Source organism: Microtus pennsylvanicus, chromosome X, assembly GCF_037038515.1.
Source record: "Microtus pennsylvanicus isolate mMicPen1 chromosome X, mMicPen1.hap1, whole genome shotgun sequence".
Classification (NCBI taxonomy): domain Eukaryota; kingdom Metazoa; phylum Chordata; class Mammalia; order Rodentia; family Cricetidae; genus Microtus; species Microtus pennsylvanicus.
The window spans coordinates 83,347,381-83,373,124 of NC_134601.1; the positions used below are offsets into that span (position 1 = coordinate 83,347,381).

Consider the following 25,744-nt stretch of genomic DNA (forward strand, 5'->3'; position numbering starts at 1 on the left):
ACTCAAGTTAGAGACCCTTAGCGTCCTTCCTCGTCCTTCCTCGCCACTTTCTAACATTGCAAATTTACTTTTGTCCCTACGGTGCGCCCCCTCCCCCACTTTTAAGCTCCAGTATTGGGCAACACGTAATATATTTAAAATTTTTGTTCACTCTAGATTACCAAATCGCTTAGGAACTGAGAATTTTTATTTCTAGCCTATATCAACTTTATTTTTGGTTCAACTTTCTTTTTTTTTTTTCCCCGAGACAGGGTTTCTCCGTAGCTTTGAGCCTTTCCTGGCACTAGCTCTTGTAGACCAGGCTGCTGGCCTTGAACTCCCAGAGATCTGCCTGCCTCTACCTCCCGAGTGCTGGGATTAAAGGCGTGCGCCACCACCGCCCGGCTTGGTTCAACTTTCTCAACATCGACAATTATGCTTGATCTACAGTTGGCACTCATTAAATATATGTTAAATAAAATGTTGGCTGCCGTTTACAGGAGTCTGGGCTGTGTGGATCAATGGCAGTTACACTGATACCACATTCTTGTTCTGTGAAAAACAGGCTTCAGCCGGCCCAAACGTGACGTTCTTCAGCTTTCAAAATGGGAACGCAAAGGTTCCCACAATTCTCAGAACGCGAATTTCTCGCCACAATTCAAAATGGCGAAGGAGGGTGGGGCCTGTCACATGGTGGGCGTCACAGCAGCATTCCCCCACACCCCACCCGCCTTGTCGTAGTCTCCCGGTCCCCGCCTCTGCCCACTAAGGCTTTTCGAGGAATCAACTGGGATTGGCTGGCTAGCAGTCTGGGACTGGGCCTGTGAAGCCGGGACGCGACATCATCACTTCCTGTTGTGGGCTGTCGTTTCCTGTCACAGCTAGGTAACAATGGGGAAGATAATGGCTGCTTGAGCTACGTCTCCGATCGGTCGCTGCGAGGCTAGAGGCGGGTCTCCCTCAGGCATTCGGAGGCGGGCTTGAGAGCGGGCGGCGACAACGCAGCGACGCTCCTGAGACTGTGGCAGTGGCAGCGGCGGCGGCGACGGCGACGGAGCTCAGCGAGTCAGCTCCTGGCCGGACCTCCGCGTAAGTGAAGGCATGGGGTACCCCGAGAAACGGGCTGTCGGGCTGGAGCGAGACAGCAGCGCCGCGGCTCTTCAAAATGGCCCGAGTGATCGGCTGCGGCCAAGACACCCCGCGCGGCCCCCGGACCCGGGCTCCTGGCTCCGGGGGGCTCCGTGGCGCTCCGTGGCGTAGTTGCCGCTGCCATTTTAGCTGGGTGGCGGGTGGCGGCCGGCTCGTGGAAGGAGGGGAAGGAGGTGGGGAGGACTTCCTCCCGGGGCCCTGGACTCGCGGCCCAGCCCGCTCTCCCAAGCTGGGAACGCCGGCCCAAGAAGCCATCCTGGACTTTGGGCCTCGGGCGTGAGAAGCTAAGCGTCTCCAGTCCTTCTCTTTCCTCGAGTTCCCCCCCCATCCCCACTTCGTCGCCCCGCGTTGCGGATCGGGCTAGGCTTTGGGGAAGTGGGGTGGAGGGGCTCGAAGTCAGATGTTAGGAACTCTTGGGCCTTCAGATTTTCCTGGGATTCGCAAAGCCCCATTTTGAACCTTTCTGTAGGGCATTAGCAATTAGTTGTCCTCTGGGGCTACGATGACAGTCTTCCCTGAAGATCGGGGACGAATGTGATTTGCTTCCTTGCTCCTTTAGCCCTGCTGTATCCTTGGCTAGATTATTACTAGGATTTCCCCCCTCATCTAGAAAGAAAAAAAAAAACGGAGGGAAAAGACGTTGCGGGTTGTTTTCCCTGGGTAAGTGTGGGAACTGAGCCAAATTATTTTCAAGTTAATATCCGTGTGATCTGCCAGCAGTCATGCCCCTCCCCCACTCAGAAAAACCCCTAAGGGTCTCGGCTTCTGCGGGCGGTACCTGCCACGTACGCCATAGCTTAGTAACTAGTATTAACCGGTTGGGCTTCTGCTTCCTGAATACTCAGTCCCTTTTCCCCTTATGCTGATTAATTTCAAGATGGAGGAGACAGCCACGTTCTTTCCCTGGACAGTTTCACCATACTTATTCCACAGGTTAGTCGAGCAGTCTGAGGCCTAGCAGCCTAGTTATTAAGGTCATTTTTTTTTCTTTTGGGGGCAAAAGGATTTATATCAGATTTTCACGCAACACTGGCGGGCTTCACGGTATTTTTTTTTTTTGCTAGAAATCAGTTGCTTACATTTCTTGAATCATAATTAACCACAGTGCTTTTAGATGCTTGAAGACGAAAAATAACAAATGTAGTGCTAATCATTTCTTTGATTCTTCATAATTACAAAGTTACTCATCTTCCCATTAGATCAGAGTCGTCTGCAGAGGCAGGCACAATTACAGGTCGGCCTTTTTCTCAAATCAGTTTCTGAAATACAGGTTAACTATGTAGAAAGACGAACCCCAGCAACCCTTTAGAGGGCTATTTTTCGGCAGTTCCTCTTACTGAAAAAGGTCGCTAACATTCTTTAGCCTAAGATGTCCGGATGGTTTTATTCCTTATAGTTTCTGCCTTAGGCTGGTGTAGTGTACCAAAGAAGTCCTTGAAAGTAACTTTTAGAATCTGAAAATAATGACTAGTCTGATAAGGAAAGGCCTGTTTTAAAGAAGCTAATAGTAAAAGGTAGGTTGGCTCTTGGCCTTTAAAGGAAATGTTTTATCTAATTCTTGCTTCCCTCTGACCTCCTTGGTTCCCCAAATATCCTAATACTAACATTGAATTAATTTGGATTATGATGCATGTAACCAAAATACGTATGATATGTGTTTTTTGAGAATTTGTTTTATTAAAAAGAAAATGTGGATCTTCTAACAGGAAGACTAATGAATTCTTTTTCTTCTAGAGCGCAGTGAAGAAAACTGAAAATCCAGCTTATTGGGTTTCAGTACTATGCCATAACAGACAGGTAATTTTTTGTTTCGTCTCCTGATGATGTATACATAGAATGTATTTGCAAATATATGTTGTGTTCTATAGTCCCTGTGGTTGAATGGGTTCTTCACGATGAGGGTGGGTGCTTTTTTACTGTGAATTCAAAGGGTACCTGAAAATCACCTATGCTTTAGGTATGGGTTTTATTGAGTAATCTAAAATTAGCCAAACTTTTATAGCACTAAAAGAAAAAAATTAAGCTGCTTTAAGATATTGTTGGAAATACCTGGGTATAAGAACATGCTTTTAAATGTTTGGTGAGTAGCTAAATGAAATCTCAATAGAATGTGAGATATTTTATCTGCCATTTTATTTTTCTCCCCCTTCAAGATTCAAGAAGCCATATTGGTATACATACTCTAGTTGGAATTAATTCTGTCACTATTATCAACATTGTAAGATAACCTCATAATTGCTTACACTAACCAGGACACTTCAAAGTAAGTAGAACATTATTAATAAGTATTCCTAGGAAATAGGTGCAAACTCTGCTGGATAGTAACTGGGCTACATTTATAACAAACTTCTCTTGAAGGAGTGTGTGCTAGGATCTGGCTTTGGCATGTCTTATTTCATAATCCTCAGTCAGGCCTTCGTGAGGATATTCTAGTTTAAAAAGGAAACAAACTACTCTGAGAAAGTTGAGTGATTTGTTAAAAATTAGTGTGTGTGGAGCCTTCATTTTATCTCAGGTCTGTCCAACATCAAGTCACCAAACTTTTAATATCTATTTGCTATCCAGTTACATCAGAAAGCTAGTGGAAGTTAAAAGTGGTAATCTGTAACTTATTCTGCATCCAAAACTGTCATTAGCTCTTAAAAATAGTTTGCCTCAGTGGAGCAGGCGAGAGTTGTCCAGAATCTACACATTATTTGGGTGGTTTGTTATAGTTTCTGTTTCAACTTTTCTGGTCTTGGTGTAAGTTGATAGAGATCCTTTATAAAATCAGTGTGTGTCACAGTGACCCACATCTGGAATGCTAGCATTGGCAGGGGCAGACATAGGGTCACTACAATTTGAGACCCGCATGGTCTAAACAGTGAGTTCTAGACCTACCAATTCTACATAGGAAGAGACCTTGTCTCAAAAAAAATTATAATCTAGAGTTCTCAATAGTCCTCATTGTCCGCTATGTTCAGCTAGTCCGGTTTTATCCCCTGCTTTTTCAGACCCAGGCCAGCTGGCCTTGGTGAGTTCCCGATAGAACATCCCCATTGTCTCAGTGTGTGGGTGTACCCCTCGCGGTGCTCGTACTGGCTTTGTGGGAGCCTAGGCAGTTTGGATGCTCACCTTACTAGACCTGGATAGAGGTGGGCGGTCCTTGGGCTTCCCACAGGTCAGGGAACCGTGATTGCTCTTTGGGCTGATGAGGGAGGGGGACTTGATCGGGGGAGGGGGAGGGAAATGGGAGGCGGTGGCGGGGAGGAGGCAGAAATCCTTAATTAAATAAATAAATTTAAAAAAAAATAAAATATAAAAAAAATAAATCACAAGGCACTCAAAGGAAAAAAATTATAATCTATACTCTTTTTAAAGAAATAGCTCAATGAAGTCTTTAGAAATGTTGGCCACTATCTTCCAGTAAACATTGTAGTAAGGCTTCCAGTAAGAGCAAGTCAAGTGGACCATTTGCATTTATAGAATTGTGTTACATGTACTTTTTCCAGAATCCTGTAGGACTGGGAAATAGAATACCTCAGTGACTAGCATCCTGTTCGTTAGATTTACCATTGAGTGGGTAGCAAATAATAATCAAAACCAGACCAATGAGGTGCAGCATTTTTGGATTAGTGCCAGGATGAGGACATTTTCTTTTGTGAGTGTAGTTCTTTAACATTTTTGGATAACAGAGATTTCTAAATCCTCAGGTCCCACTTTATATAGTACTCTGAAGTTTTGATAAGTAAGGTTAAGATAGTAATAGTTCCCTGTCTGTTTTTTCCTTCATTATTTTTTTCTCAGCTTTGAATAGGGATGTAAAACCACTTATCCTACCCCTGTAATTAACTGAGGTTTTTTTCAAAGATGGATTCCTCAATTATGGATATGTTTTTGAACACAGGGTTTCCCACCAGAATTTTTGCTCTAGATTTTCTCATATTACAATGCTTTAAGATTTTAATTTCATTAATCATAACAGCACCAATATGTATTGGACAAATATCTGTAGTAGACAGCAACACATTGTGTTTGTGTTTAGGTTAAAGGTAATAACTGCACATCTGCAGATTATACTGTCCTTGCAACCTGTGACAGTCTAAAGGAATTTGATGAGAATGATTCTTTCTGGGTGGAGAGAGATACTTGTGTTTAATGATAGCCTAAGTACAGGTATAAAAGGTTCTTAGTGTATGGGTCAGACCAGGGTTAAAGGGCTGCCCTCAATGATTTCTGGGTAGGAACACTGGTTCAGGGAGGATTTAGTTGTCATCATGTTTCATCTTAAAGTTGTTTTCCTCAACTAAAATTAAGTGATTGAAATAGGTGATATGCCAGTCTTTTTTGGTTATGTTTTATTTTTGATTTTTTTTTGAGGCAAGATCTAGTGGAGCTAATTATTAATTATATAACAACATCATGAAACTCCTCCTGTCTAATCCTCTAGGTATTTTAGGGAAAATGTTTTTTTATTTTATTTATTTTTTTATATATTTGGTTTTTTGAGACAGGGTTTCTCTGTAGCTTTGGAGCCTGTCCTGGAGCTAGTTCTTGTAGACCAGGCTGGTCTCGAACTCACAGAGATCCACCTGCCTCTGCCTCCCGAGTGCTGGGATCAAAGGTGTGTGCCACCACTGCCCGGCTATATTTTTTATTTTAAAAGAAGCAATTCAAAGTTGAGTTTATAGAGAACAAATTCTGATATGAGGTAGAGTAATAATAAAAGAACATGGAATGGTGGTTGAAGATTAAATTCATTCTCTGAATTACTTCAGTGGGATGAAATGTCATCATATTGGCTTCCCACTAACTTGATCCTATAAATTGATAGCATAGCAGAGTTTTCTGTCATTTACTTTATAGTTCTTAATATTTTTTCGATTGAATTGTTTTTAGAGACTTGTAGTCGGAATTGTGAACTGCAAGTCAGTACTCTTCCTGCGAAGAGGTTAGACATAAGGGACATTCCTGAATCTGTTCTGGATTTTTCATCTGCCCTCTACAAGAGGTAAAGATAGGAAATTATAAGCAAAGCTAAGTGTTGGTTACTATCTGGGTCATCTGTAAGCTCATTGCTATGCTGTCTCAATAGTTCTGAATACACTGTATATTCTACTAGTCTACTTCTGGAAACATTTCAACGAGTCATATAGTTGGTAAGCATTATCTTCCCATAAATAAATGCAATAAAACAACCCTGTCCTGTTTCTTTTTAAATTAGATTATTTTATTTGTATGAGTACTTTATCTGTATATGTATGTATATGCATCGTGTGTGTGCCTGTTGCCCATTTAGGCCAGGAGAGGATGTTCAATTCCCTGGAACCAAAGTTACTGATGGTAGTGAGCTTCCACATAGTGCTGGGAATCAAATCAGGTCTTCTGTAAGAGTAACAAGTACTCTACATCATATAGCCATCTCTCGAGTCCCTCTGTCCTTGTCTTTTTGTTGTTGTTTTTGAGACAGGGTCTCACTTTGTAGCCCTGTCTAGCCTGGAACTTGAGAGTTCTGCCTGCTACCTCTTGAGTGCTGGAATTAAAGGTGTGTTTCGCCATGCCCAGTGCCCTGGTTTTTTTTTTGTTTGTTTGTTTGTTGTTTTTTGTTTTTGTAAATGCTTTATATTTTTGAAAGTGAGAGATGACAGAACAACACAGCTAAACTTCCATCCATTTATCTATTATAAATTTAATTAACTTTAAACTGTTTAAATTCTACAAAGAAAAACTCTTAACACTTTTGGTATCTACATACATGATGGTCCTTTTTATCCTGACTTCAAATCTAGTAGATCATTTGATTTCATTTTCTATATTATTTTTGGTGGAACTGGAATTTGAACCTGGAGTCTTATGCATTCCAGGCAAGTGCTTTTTATTTTGTGATTTGAGATCACATCTCATAAAATTGCCTAGGCTACCCTGGAACTAACTGTAGCACAGATAGGCCTTGAACTTGTGATCCTCCTACCTTAGTCTTTCTATTGGCTAGGATTACAGCCTATCTCATGTTTTAGCCTTTTGATTTGGTTTTTTGAGACAGGGGTTGTCTGTATTATAGAGCCCTGGCTGTCCTGGCACTTCATTTATAGACCAGGCTGTCTTTAACTGACAGAGATATTCCTGCCTTTGTCTCCAATTGCTGAGATTATAGGTTTGCACCACCATTGTCCAGCTGGTTTAAACTATTTTGAGACAGTTTCACTATTAACTCTGGCTGACCACAAACTCAAAGATCTGCCTGCCCTGAGTGCTGGGATTAAGGTATCCATCACCATATTTGACTATGGTTGAACAAACAGGTATTTTTTTCCTTTTGGTGTTAGTATTATTGAACTAACACTTTGTTGACAAAAATAAAGCTGACAAAATGACTAGGATCCAAACTGAGCTATATGGCTCAGTGGTAGAGTGTTTGCCTAATATGCACAGTTCATTCCTAGCACTGTTGAAGAAAATTACAGAACCAGCATGGTGACATGGGACTAGGCTACATAGGGAGCCCATGCCCCTCCAAAAGCAGTTCAGAAAATAGAAAATTTGGCTATTTGTGCCAGTGCAAGGAGTTTTGCAGGCCAAGAGTATAACTCAGTGGAAGAGTTATTACCATTTGAAAACTGTTTTGTTAATGGGCTTTATGACGTGGGCCTGCAATCCCAGCTACTGTGGAGGCTAAAGGTGGGAAGTTAATAGCGAAAATGTCTCCAAGAGTGATGAGGATATAGTTCAGTGTGGTAGTGTGCTTGTCTTGCATGTGTTCAAGCCTCAGCATGGCAAAAATTTTTTCATGTTCAAAAGTGTTTATACAAGCACTGGTATAAAAAGCCCATGGGACTCAGTGGCCAAGCCTATTGGAATTTAAAGGATGTATTTTAAAGCACACAATCCAGGATATACTGGGGTTAGTCATTTAGTGAAAAATTGATTGACTTTGGAATTAGTAGACCTGCATTTAATTGCTGACCATTTATTGTCCACAGGGCTTTGACAATTTACTCCTTCCATTACCAGGATTCATACTTGTGAAACTGAGGTTTCCTACTTTATGAGATTGTTGTCAGGATCAAGTGTAGAACTGTTAAAAAGATCTTTAGATATATATAGATATAGTTTTATAACCATGGTAGAGAGCTAAGTGTTTTAAGAACTGGATTTTTCTCTACAGTAGGCTTGTATTGGTAATCTTTTGGGGTGGAGGGTGTTGAAACAGAGTTTCTCTGTGTAGTCCTCGCTGTCCTGAACTTGCTATGTAGACCAGGCTGGCCTCAAACTCAGAGATCTGCCTGTCTCTGCCTCCTGAGTACTGAGATTAAAGGTGTGTACTACCACTGCTCGGTTTATTGGTAATCAATCGTTTGGGGAAATTATTGTTTAAAAATGTCTGAAGCTAATCATAAGTACAAGTATACTATCTGTATCATAAATATTAAACCTTGAGAATGAGGTGGTAAATTAAAGATCTTCTCTGATGATGTGGAAGGAGTGCAGGGTGGCCTTTTTGTCCCCTCTACTCATCTTAGGAAATTGGGGCTTCATATACATACTAGGCAAGCACTCTGTCCTTGAGCAATACGCCCCAGCCCTTTTTCTCCGTTACTAGTTCAACTGGACATGATCACAATTCCTTTTATCATATATGTCTGCAAACATTTTTTTAAACATTTCTTCCTGATATTTTCATACTAAGGTAGAGAAAAGTTTGTATTTGGATCAGAGTTCCCTAACATTTTTGATACACCTTCACCTTTAAAATATTCTTCTTTCACTCATCAAACAGTAGAACTTGTGAGTTATGCTTATTACCATTCTTCATCTTGGACCACAGCTAGTGCGAGACTCCTGCCTTAAAATGAGGCCAGGTTCATTGAGTATTTGAGAGTAAGATTGCTTTACCAGCCATTGAAATCACTGCTTGCATTCAGAATTTCCTTTTCTTTCAAATTGTAAGCAGTCACCTCAGGCTCTGGGACCTTCTTGCAGTCATAAACCCCCATGTGACTGCCCCTGCAGGATGGATTTGCCTTCCCAGTGCCTAAATCTCTTCACTTATTCTACTCTTAACCATTGCACACTTTAAAGCCAAAAGGATTGAGAGTTGGGGCAGTAGTAGGGACTGAATCAAATCAGATATTTTTCTCCCTGTCCCCAAAAGAACAGACTTTCTTTGATGGAAGTCTCTACTTCAGCAACACTGTGTTCTTTTTAACAAGGCATTCCTAGTTTGCTTGCAGTTTTGGAGTAAAAGTATGTTGCAGAAATATGTGGAGAGATTACCCAAATATGTTTTGATGAGTGTAGGGAACTGTAGAACAGCATGTCATTATGGAAGTAAAAGGAGTTTGGAGCTGCTCTTTTTGGTCTGTTTTGAGGCAGGGTCTCATTACTCCCATAGGCCTTGCCAAGAAAGTGGTGGAATTTTGTATCATTGGAATATATAGCTCAATATGACACTAGCCCTAGAACAGGGGGAGACATAACCTGCCCTTAATGTCATTTTATTTCAGAGGGTTTTTTGAATTCAGTCTGTTCTAACTTCTGTTTAACTTCCACATGATACGACTATACATTCAGGCGGTTTACTTGCTTTAGCTGCTAATTACATCTCCATTTTGGGGCAGTTTCGTTAAACTGTTATTTTTGTCACTCTTGGCTCTAGTTTGACACCATGGTTGTATTCCCTTCAGTGTTACACCTTCCTATTGGAAGGCATCTTTCTATTCCCTCTTTCTCCTTTTCTTTTTTCTTTAAAAGTAGAGTCTCAGTGCTACCCTGAAACTCACTATCCATAGACCAGACTGGCCTTGAATTCACAAAGATCCATTTGCTTCTGTCACTGCTTCCTTGGTGCTGGGATTCCATTTTTGTTGTACTTTATTTTGACTTACTGCCTTTGATATTTGACATTTATCATTTTTATTTTAGCCCATCATCCTTATTGTTCACTAAGAGCTTATCGCACACACCTGTGCCACCCTGGCTGGTCTATGTAAACCAGGCTGGCCTCAAACTCAGAGATCCATGTGCCTCTGCCTCTTAGGTACTGGATTCCAGGTGTGTGCCAACACGCTGAGCTCAGATATTGGTTTTTATATCTTCCCCATTTTTTCCAAAGGTTTCTGCTTCTTTCAGGTTTAATCTTCTTGGTGCTATTCTTTTTTTTTAATTTCTTTTTTTTAAATTTATTTATTTATTAAGGATTTCTGCCTCCTCCCTGCCACTGCCTCCCATTTCCCTCCCCCATCAAGTCCCCCTCCCTTATCTGCTCGAAGAGCAATCAGGGTTCCCTGCCCTGTGGGAAGCCCAAGGACCGCCCACCTCTATCCAGGTCTAGTAAGGTGAGCATCCAAACTGCCTAGGCTCCCCCAAAGCCAGTACGTGCAGTAGGATCAAAAACCCACTGCGATTGTTCTTGAGTTCTCAGTAGTCCTCATTGTCAGCTATGTTCAGCGAGTCCGGATTTATCCCATGCTTTTTCAGACCCAGGCCAGCTGGCCTTGGTGAGTTCCCCATAGAACATCCCCATTGTCTCAGTGTGTGGGTGCACCCCTCGCGGTCCTGAGTTCCTTGCTCGTGCTCTGTCTCCTTCTGCTCCTGATTTGGACCTTGAGATTTCTGTCCGGTGCTCCAATGTGGGTCTCTGTCTTTGTCTCTATTCTTAACACGGTGGCACACTGTTCTTTCATTTGGCATGTGAGTTTTACCTTAGGTTTATGTCCTTCAAATGTCAGAACTTACCAGATGTTTTTGCCTTCTTTGGAAGATTTATACTTTCAAAAACTATTCAACTGGCAGTTATTTTGGGGATTGTTTACTGATTTTTCACAAGTAGATTTTGTCCTAACTTGTTATAGTGTCCAGAACATTGACTACTTTAAGAATGTCAATTAAACATTGGTGGTGCTTTCTTTTGGAAATTATTTATGGCTTGAGGGTTTTGTTTTCTTTCCCTTTGTGCTTTTCTGTGTTTTAAAAAAGTAGTCACTGGCTGGGCGGTGGTGGCGCACACCTTTAATCCCAGCACTTGGGAGGCAGGGGCAGGTGGATCTCTGTGAGTTCGAGGCCAGCCTGGTCTACAAGAGCTAGTTCCAGGACAGGAACCAAAGCTACAGAGAAACCCTGTCTCGAAAAACTGAAGAAAAAAAAGTAGTCACTGCTACCATTACCAATACCAACTTGTAGGTAACTTGTAGGGAAAATGGTAGCTTGTGTTGTTTTTTTACATTTGTTCATACTTGGCCCATGTGACTTTCATAACTGTTCACTCTTTGACTTCTAGTCTTCCCGTAGGTATCAAAGTTATCAAAACACTTGCCAGAAATTTCTATAGGAAAAAAAAAGAACCTTAGTAATGAGAGTAGGAAACTGAAACTATTATGGCCTTACCCTCTTTTTCCTTGCCATGCTCATCTTATTGACTTTAGCAAAAATAAGTATTTTTAAGAACAGTAGTCTAATCTGGGTATAATGGCGCCTCCACTTGGGGAGGCAGAGGCAGGCGGAGGAGGCTGAGTTCAAGGCCAGCCTAGTCTAGCTAATTCCAGGACAGCCAGGGTTATTACATAGAGAAACCCTGTCTCAAAACCAGAATGGAGATGTGGGTGTGGCTATGTTTAAGCTATAGGTAAGTAAGTGGGCAAAAGTTGACAGGAGCAGGTCTCTTCGTGCTTTTTTCAAAATCTGGAATAAGATTTGGCTTTTGGATTTTGTTCCTTTGGACTGATTTATGAAGATTCTGGTACACTGTTGCATTTGTTGGGAGGGATAAATTATAAATTTCAATTTTCTTTTTTTTTAAAAAAAATATTTATTTATTATGTATACAATATTCTGTCTGTATGCCTGAAGGCCAGAAGAGGGCACCAGACCTCTTTACAGATGGTTGTGAGCCACCATGTGGTTGCCGGGAATTGAACTCAGAACCTTTGGAAGAGCAGGCAATGCTCTTAACCACTGAGCCATCTCTCCAGCCCCTTCAATTTTCATATTGTCTTTGTTGGTTGGCTACTATAACAGAATGCCCTAAGCTGCATATTCTATAGACAACAGAAGTCTTAAGAGAGTTCAGGAGGCAGAAGAATTAAGTTAGACTCAAGGCCTGGGCAGCTTGGTATCTGGTAAGGGTTGACTTCATGACTCTCACTGTATTCTTATTGATATTGATGAAAAAGTCAAGGTATTCTTTAAGGGTTTCTTAGAAGGGTGTGCTAATCATTACTTCCTAATGCTATAACCTTGAGGGTTAGGATTTCAGCACGTGAACCTTAGGTGAAAGAGAGAAGCCCAAATTCCATTTGTTTTGTTGTTGTTTGGTTTTGGTTTTTGTTCTTATTTTTTAAATGAGATCTTACTATATTTCCTAAGCTAGCTAGAAATTCAAAACCCTTTGTTCTCAGAGTCAGGCATGGTAGCACACACAGTTGTTTCCACGGTGCTTGGATCATGGAGTCAGAAAGATCGAGTTTGAAGCCAGCCTATGCTACATGTAACCCTGTGTAAAAAATTCCAAAACATTCTTTGGCCTCAGTCTCCTGAGTATCTGGATTGAAAGCTTGTACCACCATGACTGGCCTAGTAAAGGTTTTGCTAATAAATTTCACCATGTAATAATAATACTTGAGCACATTATCACCTAATACAAGTTCACCTAGAGAAAAATGGTATTCCTAATTTTAAGAAGCAATTATTTTTTTTTTCAGAAGTTTAAAAGTTAGTATGCCTTACTGACCATTCACAAATGTTTGTTCACTGTGGGTAGCTTGAAATGAGATTTTTACACATCTTCATTTGTGTGTCATTTGTGGATTTGGGGGCAGGGGTTGTGCATGTTTCATCTTTGAAAATGCCATTTCACTTGCATTTACCAGTCTTTTTACCAGTCCACAGGCTTGGTTTTAATTTGCATATTCTGCTCTTAGTGATTCAGTTCCCAAGTGTACCTTTTAGTATATTATTACATAGGATGGCTATTCCCCTTGAAGGGTAGATAAAAGGTCCTCAGCTATACACTGTATGAATTTTTATTTTTTATGTGTATAGGTGGTTTTGCCTGCATGCATGTATTATGTGTACCAAGTGATTAGTACCTGCAGGGCCAAGAAAAGAGTGTCAGATACCCATAGAGATGGAGCTCCAGACGGTTGTGAACTGTCATGTTGGTGCTCAGAATCAAATCTGAGTCCTCTGCTAAAGCAGCAAATGCTCTTAACAACTGAGCTGTTGCTCCAGCCCTAGTGCGAAGTTTAAGCTGAGGAAGTTCATTTTGCACTTTTGGAACTGTAGTTGGAACTCAGAGATTATAATGGAACTCTCATATCTTTGATAGCCTGTGATGCCAGTGTCCCCTACTATTGCAGTGATTTTAAGTTCAGCATTGATTGTCTTGTTATTCACTAAGGCACATTCTCTACTAGTTACCAGGCAAACTTAATTCCTCAAGCCATTTATTGTTTGAAGGTAGTATAGTATTTGAGGTTCTCATTAAGAAAAAAAATTGATCTTTTACCCAAGTCCTACAAATCACAATAAAATCTAACCATTGTTAAGCCATTAAAATGCTTCATGGAAAGACTATTAGGCCTGTGGCTCATATGAAACAGGCTTGCCATGAGTTTAAGTCTTAGGCTGCAAGATCCTATCTTTAAAACAAAGTGGGAAATTTATGATAGCACTCAGGCAGACGCAGACAGATCTCTTGAGTTTGAGGCCACATTGGTCTACAAAGTGAGTTCTAGGCCTGCCAAGGCTACATAGTGAGACCCTGTCTCAACAGCAACAAAAAAAGATTTTTGACAAAAAAAATTTCATACAACTAAAAATGATTAAATCCACAAGAATGAGGTTTACATTGACATTATTGGGTCAGTAGTATGATGGGTTCTAATACTTTCTTCAAAGTACTTTTTGAAGAAAATAAAATGGGTACCCCAAAACTTTATAAACATCTTGCATTTTTATCTAACTTTGAAAATACTTCTACCAAGTTTCTTCCTACTCCACATATATTTTATTATTTCATTTATAAATCATCTTGGCAGGGCTGCTTTAAGTTATGCTAAATTACTGGGCTATGTTCTCATTTGTTGTTTCATGTAGACTGTTCATGGGACTAGTTGTCCAGCTACTTTATACTTGAATAATCAACACTTGCTTAGGGAAAGGAACACTTGAATGCTGTCAGTTGTATTTGTTAACCCATCACTAGCCACTCCATTCCTTGTATGGTCAGTGACAGCATATCCAGTACCTTCAACGTTATATAGGACTATAATTAACCAAAAGGCTAATACTAACGAGTTTATTTCCTTTGTATACATTTCTGCCCTTAAACAAGATTACCATTGATAAAAGCTGTTTTTGCTCAGGAGAAAATAAGCCATTTGGAAACTTGGTTTAAATCCTCATTTTCAAGTTTTTTTATTGAAACTTTTTCATACAATATATTACCCATGGTTTCCCCTCCCCCAACTCCTCCTAGATCTCCACTCACCCAACTCTACCCGCCTTAGAAAACAAACAGCAAGCAAAACCCTCCTCCAAAGTCCCTTACTTGACACCTAGCCTCTGGTTATATGGATTGTAACATGTCTGTGGATGGCTTAAAAGATAATAATATGTGACTATGAGAGAAAACACTTGGAGTCTGGGTTACCTCAGGATGAATTTTTCTAGATCCATCCATTGACCTGTAAATTCCATAATTTCATTTTTAACAGCTGATTAATATTCCAGTGTGTAAATTTTTATGAAGAAATGTTTTAGATTAAATCCTTCAACCTGAGTTTTCTAATTTGTAGATCATAGGTTTCTTGTACTGGGAGTATTTTGACACGTATTTTAGTCTAATTTTGTACTACTAAACCCAGGACCTTGCCTGCATTCATACTATCTGCCTAAGTGTGGCTTTGGTCATCTAATCTGGTGAATATTAGGTATCTTTTGCTGTGCCTTTATGTGCAGTGTTCAAAGTACACTTTTCAGTTGCCACAGTGAGTGTGCTTGTGCATTTCTTAAAAGTCGCAGGATGATCCACATGCCATATTTGAACTACTTACTATCCAGTTAACAGTTGCGTTGAGGTAACTCAAAGTGCTCAGAGCAGCAGTGCACAGCAGTGGGGAAAACACTTAGAGTGTGTCACAGTTGTCCAGTTCTGCCATTACAACACAAGCGTGGATGAGTGGCTGTGCTCCAGGAAGACTAGGAATCCCCAAGTGTGTATTCCATAGTTTTCACACATCACAAACATTCTTGTGCAAGTGGCCATGCTTTGTAACACACCTCTGTCAGCAAGTCCAGCACTCAAGAGGCCCAAGCAGGAGAGCCATGTTTGAGTTAACTGGACCACACACAACTTTCCCTGACTCAAATAACTAAAACCCAGGGATTGGAATTATATGCTCATGATGGAGTGCATGCAGGCAAGGTCCTGGGTTTAGTTCCTAGCACTTCAATGTAAAAACCAGTTTTAGATTACAGAGAAGATAAAAGTAGGCCACATTGCTGAATTTGGCCCAAGCATGTAGTTTGCTGACTTCCCGACCTAGTCTTCCTAGTGCTTTTCCAAGATTTTCTATTACATTTCATATGTTTTTCTTAAAACTCATTTCTATGTATGCATTTTAGATTTCCATGTAAGTAAGACTGTCGAATGCATCATGGCATTCACATTAGAGTTTCTCTTTCAGATAATTCTCCACTTGTTCATCAAGATGGAAAACTCAGATTCTAACGATAAAGGAAATGACCAATCTGCAGCACAGCGCAGAAGTCAGATGGATCGATTGGATCGGGAAGAAGCTTTCTATCAATTTGTAAATAACCTGAGCGAAGAAGACTATAGACTTATGAGAGACAACAATTTGCTGGGCACCCCAGGTAAGCTACATCTAAGGAAAGTTATATATGTAGGTTGCTCGGTTTTTAAGAAATAGCTTGTTGTATAATATGTTTCTTTAACAAAAAATACAAGAGATACTGAATGGCATTTACTGCCTGCCCTATTTATTGTCCGATTCCATTCTTTAATAATTGGAACAATCATAATATAAATTTTGTCATCCTTTATTCTCTGTGTCCCAACTGTAACCCTAGAGTTAGTCATGGGGAAAATGACATCTACAACTTTGTCCTTAGTCACTCTCTTTCACGCAGATAAGGTCTCATTTGATCCTAGTCAGAACTCAGTCTACGTCTTCCTTCCCATTTCTATTTCCACCAACCTGTGGATGGGTTCATTAGCAAGACTAGGTGGAGCATTTTGAGCAAACAATACCAGACTTTAGAATTAATCTTAACTGCAGTTCTGAACGGTTTTGCTGTTACCTGGTGTGGTTACTGGCAAGTCAGTCACTCAATTGAAAGTGCACTTAACAAAGCCAGAGGTGACCTGGTGGCTGTGCCTGTGATCCCAGCTGCACAGGAGGCTGAGGCATGAGGTTGTTGAGTTTGAAGACAGCCTGGGTAAACCCTTCAAAACGAGTCCTGAGGGTGGAAAAAAGACAGAAACTGAGTTTTAGATCGATCTCCATTTGTAATTTGACCAACATTGTTAACTTTCAGGCGAAAGCACTGAGGAGGAGTTGCTCAGAAGACTACAGCAAATAAAAGAGGGTCCACCCCCGCAACAAAGCTCAGATGAAAATAGAGGTATATTGTGCTTTGGGAGGTGGGCTGTTGATGGAATGATAGGAAATTCATAATAGTAAATGTTAGTCAAAGATTGTCCAGAAATGCCACAAGTTAACTTGGTGATAAGTAACTGTTCATAAAAAGAGAGGTGGCATTTTCTTAATGCATGAATGAGAAAGTCAGCATGCTGTTTTCTGCCTCACCTTTTGGGTTGTTTATGTTAATTGGGCCACAGTGAGAAGTAGTCTATTTAAATGAGATTCCCTACCATGGCTTTCATTATCCATTGATATTCCCTACTACGTAGTTACTTGTTTATAAGTATGAATTCATCAGCAAAAAGGAAACTGCTTTGCCTGCCCTAGTGCCTTCAAACTGGGTGTAATTTTGTTCCACATGGGGGATTAGCAACGACTGCAGACAGGGGTTGACACAACTGATGAGCGTTTGTTCTTAGTATCTAGCAGGCAGAAGGCAGCTATACTGCCAGCCATTCTGATCATCTACCAAACACACCACAGTTCCCAGCATTAAATGGCTCAGAGGGTCAGTGCTGCTGCTAAGTAAGCAAGCTGGCTCTAAGCTCAGGACTAGTGCCTCCCTCTCTGCAGGAAACAGAGATTGACCATAACCTAGGAGCTGGTGCTGGTACATTAGTTCATAAACACTCTGCTAGGTATGCTGTTACTCCAGGTTCAGGCTATACATTTCGTATGATCTTCATTTTCGTGGTATTTTAAAATCTTGATATTGACAAATATTCAAGTAGTTGTAAACCATTAGCCTTGTTTATATGTTTACTGTGACTACAAAATTCTTGTATTTTAAAGCAACTTCATATTTTCAAAGGCACTTAAGCTAGGCCCCTAGATGAAGTAATAGAGACTGAATTTGGTAGAAACATAATTGGAACAAAAATACAAACACTAGCCCCCACAACTAGCAATTGTGTTGTTTGATTTTGTTTAGACAGTAGACTAGAAAAAACATGTAGCCTTCTCACAGTCTCATAGCTTCTTCTAGACCAGCACTTCTCAACCTTCCTAATACTGTGACTCATGGTGTGGTGACCTTTTTTTGGCTTTTCACTTAGTGTTGTATACAATATAAGATCTATAAATGTAAAATTCATTCAGAATTGCAAACTTCTTTAATGTTATTTATATAATCGTCCTAATTATTGTAGTTCCTTTCTCTCCTCCCCTTTCTTTGTTTTAAACAGGTGGAGACTCTTCAGATGACATGTCCAATGGTGACTCTATAATAGATTGGCTTAACTCTGTCAGACAGACTGGCAATACAACAAGAAGTGGTCAGAGAGGAAATCAGTCCTGGAGGGCAGTGAGCCGGACTAATCCAAACAGTGGTGATTTCAGATTCAGTTTAGAGATAAATGTTAACCGTAATGGAAGCCAAACCTCAGAGAATGAAAATGAACCATCTGCTAGACGTCTTAGTGTAGAAAACATGGACAGCAGCAGCCAAAGACAAATGGAAAATTCAGCATCTGAGACATCATCTGCCAGATCATCTAGGTCAGAACGCAGTTCTGCTGAAGCATTAACAGAAGTGCCATCCACCAGAGGTCAGAGAAGGGCAAGAAGCCGAAGCCCAGAACACCGGAGAACCAGAGCCAGAGCTGAAAGAAGTAGGTCTCCTCTGCACCCAGCAAATGAAATTCCACGAAGATCTCATCATAGCATCTCATCTCAGACTTTTGATCACCCTTTAGTAAACGAGCTTGAAGGAAGTTCTAGAACCCGTCACCATGTGACTTTGAGACAGCAGATAAGTGGGCCCGAGTTGCTAGGTAGAGGTCTTTTTGCAGCTTCTGGGTCGAGAAATTCTGCCGCTCAAGGGGCAAGTTCTTCAGACACGGGTACCAATGGTGAAGGTGCAGGATCTGGTCAAAGACCTCCAACCATCGTCCTTGATCTTCAAGTCAGAAGAGTTCGTCCAGGAGAATACCGGCAGAGAGATAGCATAGCTAGCAGAACTCGGTCAAGGTCTCAGACCCCAAACAACACGGTCACTTATGAAAGTGAACGTGGGGGTTTTAGGCGCACCTTCTCACGTTCTGAACGTGCAGGCGTGAGAACCTATGTGAGTACTATCAGGATTCCCATTCGTAGAATCTTAAATACTGGATTGAGTGAAACTACATCTGTTGCAATTCAAACCATGTTAAGGCAGATAATGACAGGTTTTGGTGAGCTGAGTTACTTTATGTACAGTGACAGTGACGCAGAGCCTGGTATCTCAGTCCCCACTCGAAATACGGAGAGAATAGAGACACGGAGTGGAAGAGGGAGCTCTGGTGGTAGCAGCTCTGGTTCCGGCTCCAGCTCCAGTTCCAATGGTGAAAGTTCAGAAAGTAGCTCAGAGATGTTTGAAGGCAGTAATGAAGGAACCCGAATTCTCGCACCAGGTGCCAGGAGAGAGGGCCGACATAGGGCTCCAGTTATATTTGATGAGAGTGGCACTTTGCCATTCCTTAGTCTGGCTCAGTTTTTCCTCTTAAATGAGGATGATGATGACCAACCTAGAGGACTGACCAAAGAACAGATTGATAACCTGGCAATGAGAAGTTTTGGTGAAAATGATGCATTGAAGACATGTAGTGTTTGCATTACAGAATATACGGAAGGCAACAAACTTCGTAAGCTACCTTGCTCCCATGAGTACCACGTCCACTGCATCGACCGCTGGTTATCGGAGAATTCCACCTGTCCCATTTGTCGCAGGGCCGTCTTATCTTCTGGGAACAGAGAAAGTGTTGTGTAGTGAGAACAGAACTCTCGAAGCTGTGTAGCTGGAATAGTGATGGGCAAACGGAAAATCACCTGCTTTATGTCCACTTTTTAAGTGGTGCTTAAAGTCACAACCTGAATCGAGTCATTGCTTTCTGAGGGAGTCATGTCTTTTCTCTAGTTTCTCTTTCAGGATAGAAAGAATATTTCAGAAGCGACGTTTTAGGACTTCAGTGTTTGATTTCAGTACCAGATAATTGCTAACCTGTTACTGATAATTTACCCATTTACACTTGTCATTTTCCCTTTGTTACCTACCGTAAGGTCTGCCTTAGCAGTGGCTCCTTTATCATCTTGACCTCTTTTTAGGTTTTCCAGACCATAAGAGGGGCATGAAGAAACTTCCCACTCAAGACTAAGTTCCATTATATGTTTTGTAAGTGATTAATTAAAACTATACCATTCCCAGTAGTTGACACAAATTCAGTCACATTCTGAATATTGTTTGTTCACCTTCCAGATGAGGTGATGATGGACATATCAGTGTAAATAACACTAAACAGTTAGGATCTTCTACGTGTATTAACTGTCCTAAGCCCATCACTGTGGCACACAATAGAGTAAACTTAAAGTTTAATTGAGATATATATCTTGTGGAAATATTAAAAAGCCTATGCTTGTGTAAGTGAAAAAAAAATCACATTCATTTGTTTAAAAATGTAAAGCTATTTTGTAGAGGCTCAGTACTTTTCCAATGCACTGTTGTATTAATGCATTCAAAATTGTAAAGTACCATGCTTAGAAATGAGAACTGCTTTTTGTGAGCCAGCATAGTAAAACAAACACACCAAACAAAGTACGAAGCTGCTTTTGTAAGTGTGTAGATGTCAAGAGCAGAACATATCTATGTTTAATGTATTTGAGAACAGCTACTGTGACATGGAAAGGAAAGGACCATGTAGAATCAAACTGCACTAAAACCTAATGGAAATCATGGATTTTAACTTGGATTTAGGCAGGAAGTGATAGAGGGTAGGAACACTGCTCTGGAGAATGGAACGTTTTCATGATGACAGTGACATGGACTTGAACTGGTTTCCTACAGTGACAGCCACAGCAGCTTGACCCAGTATTCGACTTAAATAGATGAAGATCAACAAATGTGGCAGAGCTGTCTTTGGTTTTTTTTTTTTTTTTAAAAAAAAACCAAACCACTACCACCTAGCATAAGTTAAATTGATGTTTTTACAATCTGCTCCTAAGAAACAAAAGGTGGAGGAAAGAGACTTCTAAACCAATTTTAAGGTAGGGATTTCAGTTGGTACAGATGGGTGTGCTTTTGGAAAAGTCTCGGATTTGCTTGTTTTCGAGATTTTATGTAAGGTACTAGTGCACACTTGTCGATATTTCATTACTGTATCTAGCAGATCTAACATGCCACATTTAAAAGACATTCATAAATTAAGAGATTATATTTTATTGAAAGTGAGGCATGTTGGGTTATTTGAAATTCAAATTCTAGTTGTGTTGCCCATATGTGAAGATAAGATGTCCAGCTCACATCTGTGGACATGCACTTTATTGTTCTTTTTTAGTGGTAAGACTAGATTGTGATAACCCCAGTACTCTTGCCTGGTTTTTCTTTTGAGGCTGATTGGGGTTAAGATGATCCTGGCTGGTTCCCTAGAGAAAGCTGCCAGGCTGGAAGAGAAGAAGGACTGAGCAGGCACATCCCTGGCCTTTCACCAAATGAGCTAACTACACAGATTTGTCAGAGATTCTAGAAACTATTTTACCCAAATCTGCTTACCCTCACTGATACCACCTTAGCAGTACAGATTATTTCAAAGTTCATTCTTTCATGTTTTCCTCTGGCTCTCAGTCCTACCTAAGTGTCAAGGAAATGAAATTGTAAATATGGTAGTTGTTTACAAAGGATATGTACTGCTCTTGCAAGGAAATAATGTCCAAACAAAGCTTCACTTATTTTTTTTAATATAAGCAGATTTCACTGTTTATGGCGCTTATGTAATACATTTTTATCTTTTTAAAAGAATTGTCCATGTAAAAGTCAGGATTCCTTTGTATTTGTGAGCCTCCTTGTCACCTTTCTATGGTTTTCAGATCTGCAGGATAGTCCTGATTAACTAAAAACTAATCCATTTCCCTCTTGATAAAAATGTTCCATTTTCTATAGCTCAAAAACAGCTGCAGCACATTCTAAACATGAAGTTACTGACAACAGGCACCTCCCTGAACTCCCCAATCATATTACTCGTTTGCAAAGTACTGAAGTCAGAGGTAACTTAAGCAGGATGCTAGTTATGAATGCAGATGTTGAAGCTCTTTAGAGACACTGGAAATCAATCTTCCCATTTCTAGCCTTCAGTAGAATGCACATGTTTGACGTGCATGTGGACCCTTTCGAATAGGATTCCTATCTCCTGGGTTTTGTAGAATGAATATAAGTATTTTTAGTGGGAGTTGCTTTTTCATTTTACCAAGTCCATGACTATTATATATTACTAGTGTTGCAGACGTTAAAGATAAGGTTCGTATAGGTAGTCAGGTGTAAAGAGTGAAAGTCTTTTTACTCACCAGTGTCCAAACACCTATTACAAAAGACTTTACATTTCATTTTGTATTTTTGCACCTTTTCTTTATTACAGAAAGGTTCTGTCTTTAAGGCCTATTTTGAACTTCATGCAGTAATGTTGGAGATTCCATTGTTCAAAGCATAGGGGAAAGTACTAAAACCTGATTTTCCTTAAAGATTTCAAATGTTTTTTTTTAATCCGCTTACTAGTGTGACGGTTTTCAGTGTTTTGTTTTTATTCCATGCAGCTTACAATGTTGAGATTTATTAGTGCTGAAAACCAAGTTGAACAAGTTAAAAAAAAAAGGCAGGCTATTTGCAGTAACACTGAAGAGAGCTGTGTTGGGAAATTGGAACATTTTCCCTGAAAAGAAGATGATAGTTGCACCACTATGTTAATGGAGGTGGCATTGGGGAGAGGGAGGAGGCTCACACGCTAGTGTTAAAACAGGTGATTGTCCATTTAATAAGGAAATGTGCCAGGAGATACTCAGTCTTTAGGGACATGATTATCAGAATCCATGCAAGATATGATAAGGCTTAGCTCTGTTACCTTAAGCAATTTTTTTTTCTCCTGGAAAAACTTTATTTCTGTGCCCAGTATTCTCTGCTTTTGTCAATGTCTTATATTTATGAAGGGTTAACATTTAGCATATTTTGTATTTAACCACCTGCTTCTATGACTTTAAGTCGGTTCTCCAAATACTCGTGATAAAGAGTTCAATGTTGCAAATGACTATTAAAGGCCATTTCTAACTTTTTGCTAGAATGCAGTAGCACCTTGTAGTTGACCTTGTTTTTTAAACAGATGGAGGAGACTTTTTTAATTCTTTTGTGAAAGGAAATCATTTGTAATCTGCCTTAGTTGACTTTTTTAAAAATGTTTTTCCTGACTGGCTTCCCTGTCACACTCTTACCAACAGTGTGCAGAACCTGGGAGCCACGCTTGCAGAGCACTTAGGGTCTTAAGACAGTTCTGATTGTTGTTCTCCAAAGTATTCTCTCTGTACCTTTGTAACAGGCAGAGAGCGCACACGTGAGGGTGTCTGCTTTTCCCCTTCAGTACAGTTCAGTATGTTTATGCTCGGTAACAGTGTTGTAATTGAGTTACCTACTAAATGGTTCTTTTCAGAAAACTTTTTCAATGTACATTGCTGTATCATGCTTCACGTGGCAAGGTCTGAGGAAAGAGTATTTCTAAGTCACAGTGTAAGCAAATAAAAGCAGCTGTGACCTCAATATCTGCCCTTCTTTTTTTTTTGCATTTTGAATTACCGTGTTTTGATGTAGGGTATTTGTGCTGTGCACTCTTAGCTGGTCTGGAACTCTCTGGACCAGACTGGCCTCAAATTTGTGGCAGTCTTTGTGCCTCTGCCTCTTGGATGTTGGGAATACAGGTACTTGTCACCAAACCTAGCTCAGCACTTTGAAATAAGGATTCCTTTCCCTTCGCTGGAACGTTTTTAAATACTCTCCAACACTCCAGGAAGTGAGTGGCCTCTGTAAGTCACCATACCTTAGATCTGAAAGCCTACAGCATAGAATAGAATTGCTACCGGGAATTTTTTTTTCTAAGTATCAGTTTTATGATTGTTTTTATGTCCATGTAGATGTCTGGATTCAAATCTCAGAGCTGTGGTGAGATACTTGGGACTTTTTTGTTTTGGTATTTTGAGAGGGTCTCGTTTTGTAGCCCAGGTTGGCCTGGAATTGGTGATCCTCCTGATTGCTGGGATTACAGGTGTGTCACCCCACCCAGAAGGGATTTGTGTGGTAAAGTCCCACAGCTGCTCTGTGTCATTTGGATGAGCGGCTGTCTAGAGACGCGCAGTGAAAGTGAGCCTGCCATGCCACTGTGCCTTGTTTCTCATCTTGATTGTTTCCATTCCAATCTGTAGTCAGGCCAGCTGCCCAGCCTTAACTCTGTTCAGTGCCCTGTTACTAACGTTTTTTAACAGATTGGTTTTTATATGTGGAAACTGTCCAGCGTTTGCATTTTACCTCTTGATGGCTCCATTTGTTTCTGGTGCTGCTTTTAAAGGTATAGGGCCCTGTGAGTGTCCCGGTGGGAGTAGGTATGCAGTTGGCCTGGTTTTGGACCTATGTCTGTCTTCTGCCAGGAAAAGCTGCTTTGGTACAGATGTTTACTTGAGTGCCTGTAAGGAACTGGGCAGCAATCCTGGAAAGCTCTGAAGCCCATAAGAACCTGAAAGGTTTTGAAAAGGGCAGACCTTAAATCTTTGAACATGAAGCACATGTGTGCATGCTGTGTAAAGACTAAAGTGATGGCCATAGCAGGGCTTCCTGACCCGTGATCCATTTTCAGAAAGCAACAGAGGAGCACAAAGGGAAGTGAATTTACTTGGCTTGCTTTGTCTGGTTTCTCATTTTCTTACCATTTAAATCTGAATGAAACACCCTTCTCCGGTATCTGATCCAACAAACTCCTGGTTGGGAAGCCCTGTATTAAATTTTGAGAATGTAACCTTTTTTGTACAGTGCTTTACACCTGCTAAAATTTAACTTGTTTAATGCAGAACAAGACCTTGAAAGGTCATTAATTAAATCTGGTTTGATTATTAATAGCTATCTTTTAGGAAGAAGCTTTTTCCCTATGTACAATGTCATACTGCAGACTTAAAATATAGACTATCAATAAAATGCATGAAGTGATCATTTGTGCTTTTTCATCTTTGGGGTTTTAAAAGGTGGATGCTAATCAATGTTCTAGTACCTTACTTAGTCCAGTCATATAGGCAATTTTTAGAGTCGAGGATTCCACTGCAACTGGTTCATTATTTGGCCAAGGTTTTTTTATCTTGTTGAACGGCTTAATCTTCGATGGAAAGAGGTGATTAACATTTGAAGTAGATGTGTCTGCTGCCTTGGCTGACTTCCCTTGACCTCAGAGTGGGGATGCATGTGGGCTTGTGGAGGGTCTGTCCTCCATCCTGTCTAACGTCTCTGAAACGTTAAGTCCTTCATTCAGATGGCTCTTTCTGAGCACATCACTGATGGGTGAGTGGACTTTCCCTGTTATACACCTTGAGCTGGCAGTGGCACCTGCAGAGCGCTCCACTGATAATCAAACTCACTTCCTCAGTGTAGTTTTGATTCAATAGGCCTTTTGCCTCACTACTTATCTAGGGCTTTTAGTGTGGTAATTCTGTTTATTAGAAATTGTGTGTTGGAGCCCAGGACCTCAGTGCATGCTAGGCAAGCGCCCTAGTGCTAAATTTGACTCCCCAGACCTTTTTGTATTTTTGTTTTAATGTTGAAACTGTTCCCCAGGCTGGCCATGAATTGGTGATTCTCTTGCCTCAGCCTGTAAGTCGCTTTGATTATAGACCTGCATTACCAGGTGTTCAGAACTCATCGTGAGCTACACAAACACACACACACTCACGCGCGCACGCGCTTTTCAACAAGACATTTAGTTGTGATGTAATATGGGTCAGCAGACAAGGTATGCCTGCATAGCCATAGGTCAACTTTTAAAACTTGGTGCCATTTGCATCCTACCCACTTTAATTACTTCTCATTCTAGAACTCTGCTGGGCAATACAGTAGTCACTACCTACTATAGCTGTAGCAGTCAGGCCATCTGATGAGACTTCAGCAGGATTTCAGAGACTTCAGGACCCACTCTTCAAAAACTGCTTAA

General features: G+C 40.6%; 1 protein-coding gene across 4 annotated transcripts; it reads left to right on the top strand.

Annotated features, from left to right (window-relative positions):
• Positions 1–739: 739 nt before the first annotated feature.
• Positions 740–24,753, top strand: Rlim (ring finger protein, LIM domain interacting). Of its 4 annotated transcripts, XM_075958814.1 has the most exons (7): positions 850–1,068; positions 2,863–2,925; positions 3,282–3,391; positions 6,007–6,118; positions 15,792–15,981; positions 16,666–16,752; positions 17,957–24,753. In XM_075958814.1, exons 5-7 carry the CDS (start codon positions 15,816–15,818, stop codon positions 19,516–19,518), a joined length of 1,815 nt encoding a protein of 604 aa, XP_075814929.1. In that variant the 5' UTR covers positions 850–1,068; positions 2,863–2,925; positions 3,282–3,391; positions 6,007–6,118; positions 15,792–15,815; the 3' UTR covers positions 19,519–24,753. The 4 variants fall into 4 exon arrangements, with proteins under 4 accessions (XP_075814927.1, XP_075814929.1, XP_075814928.1 ...); XM_075958813.1 differs by lacking the exons at positions 3,282–3,391; positions 6,007–6,118 and adding an exon at positions 2,006–2,061; XM_075958815.1 differs by lacking the exon at positions 6,007–6,118.
• Positions 24,754–25,744: the final 991 nt, after the last annotated feature.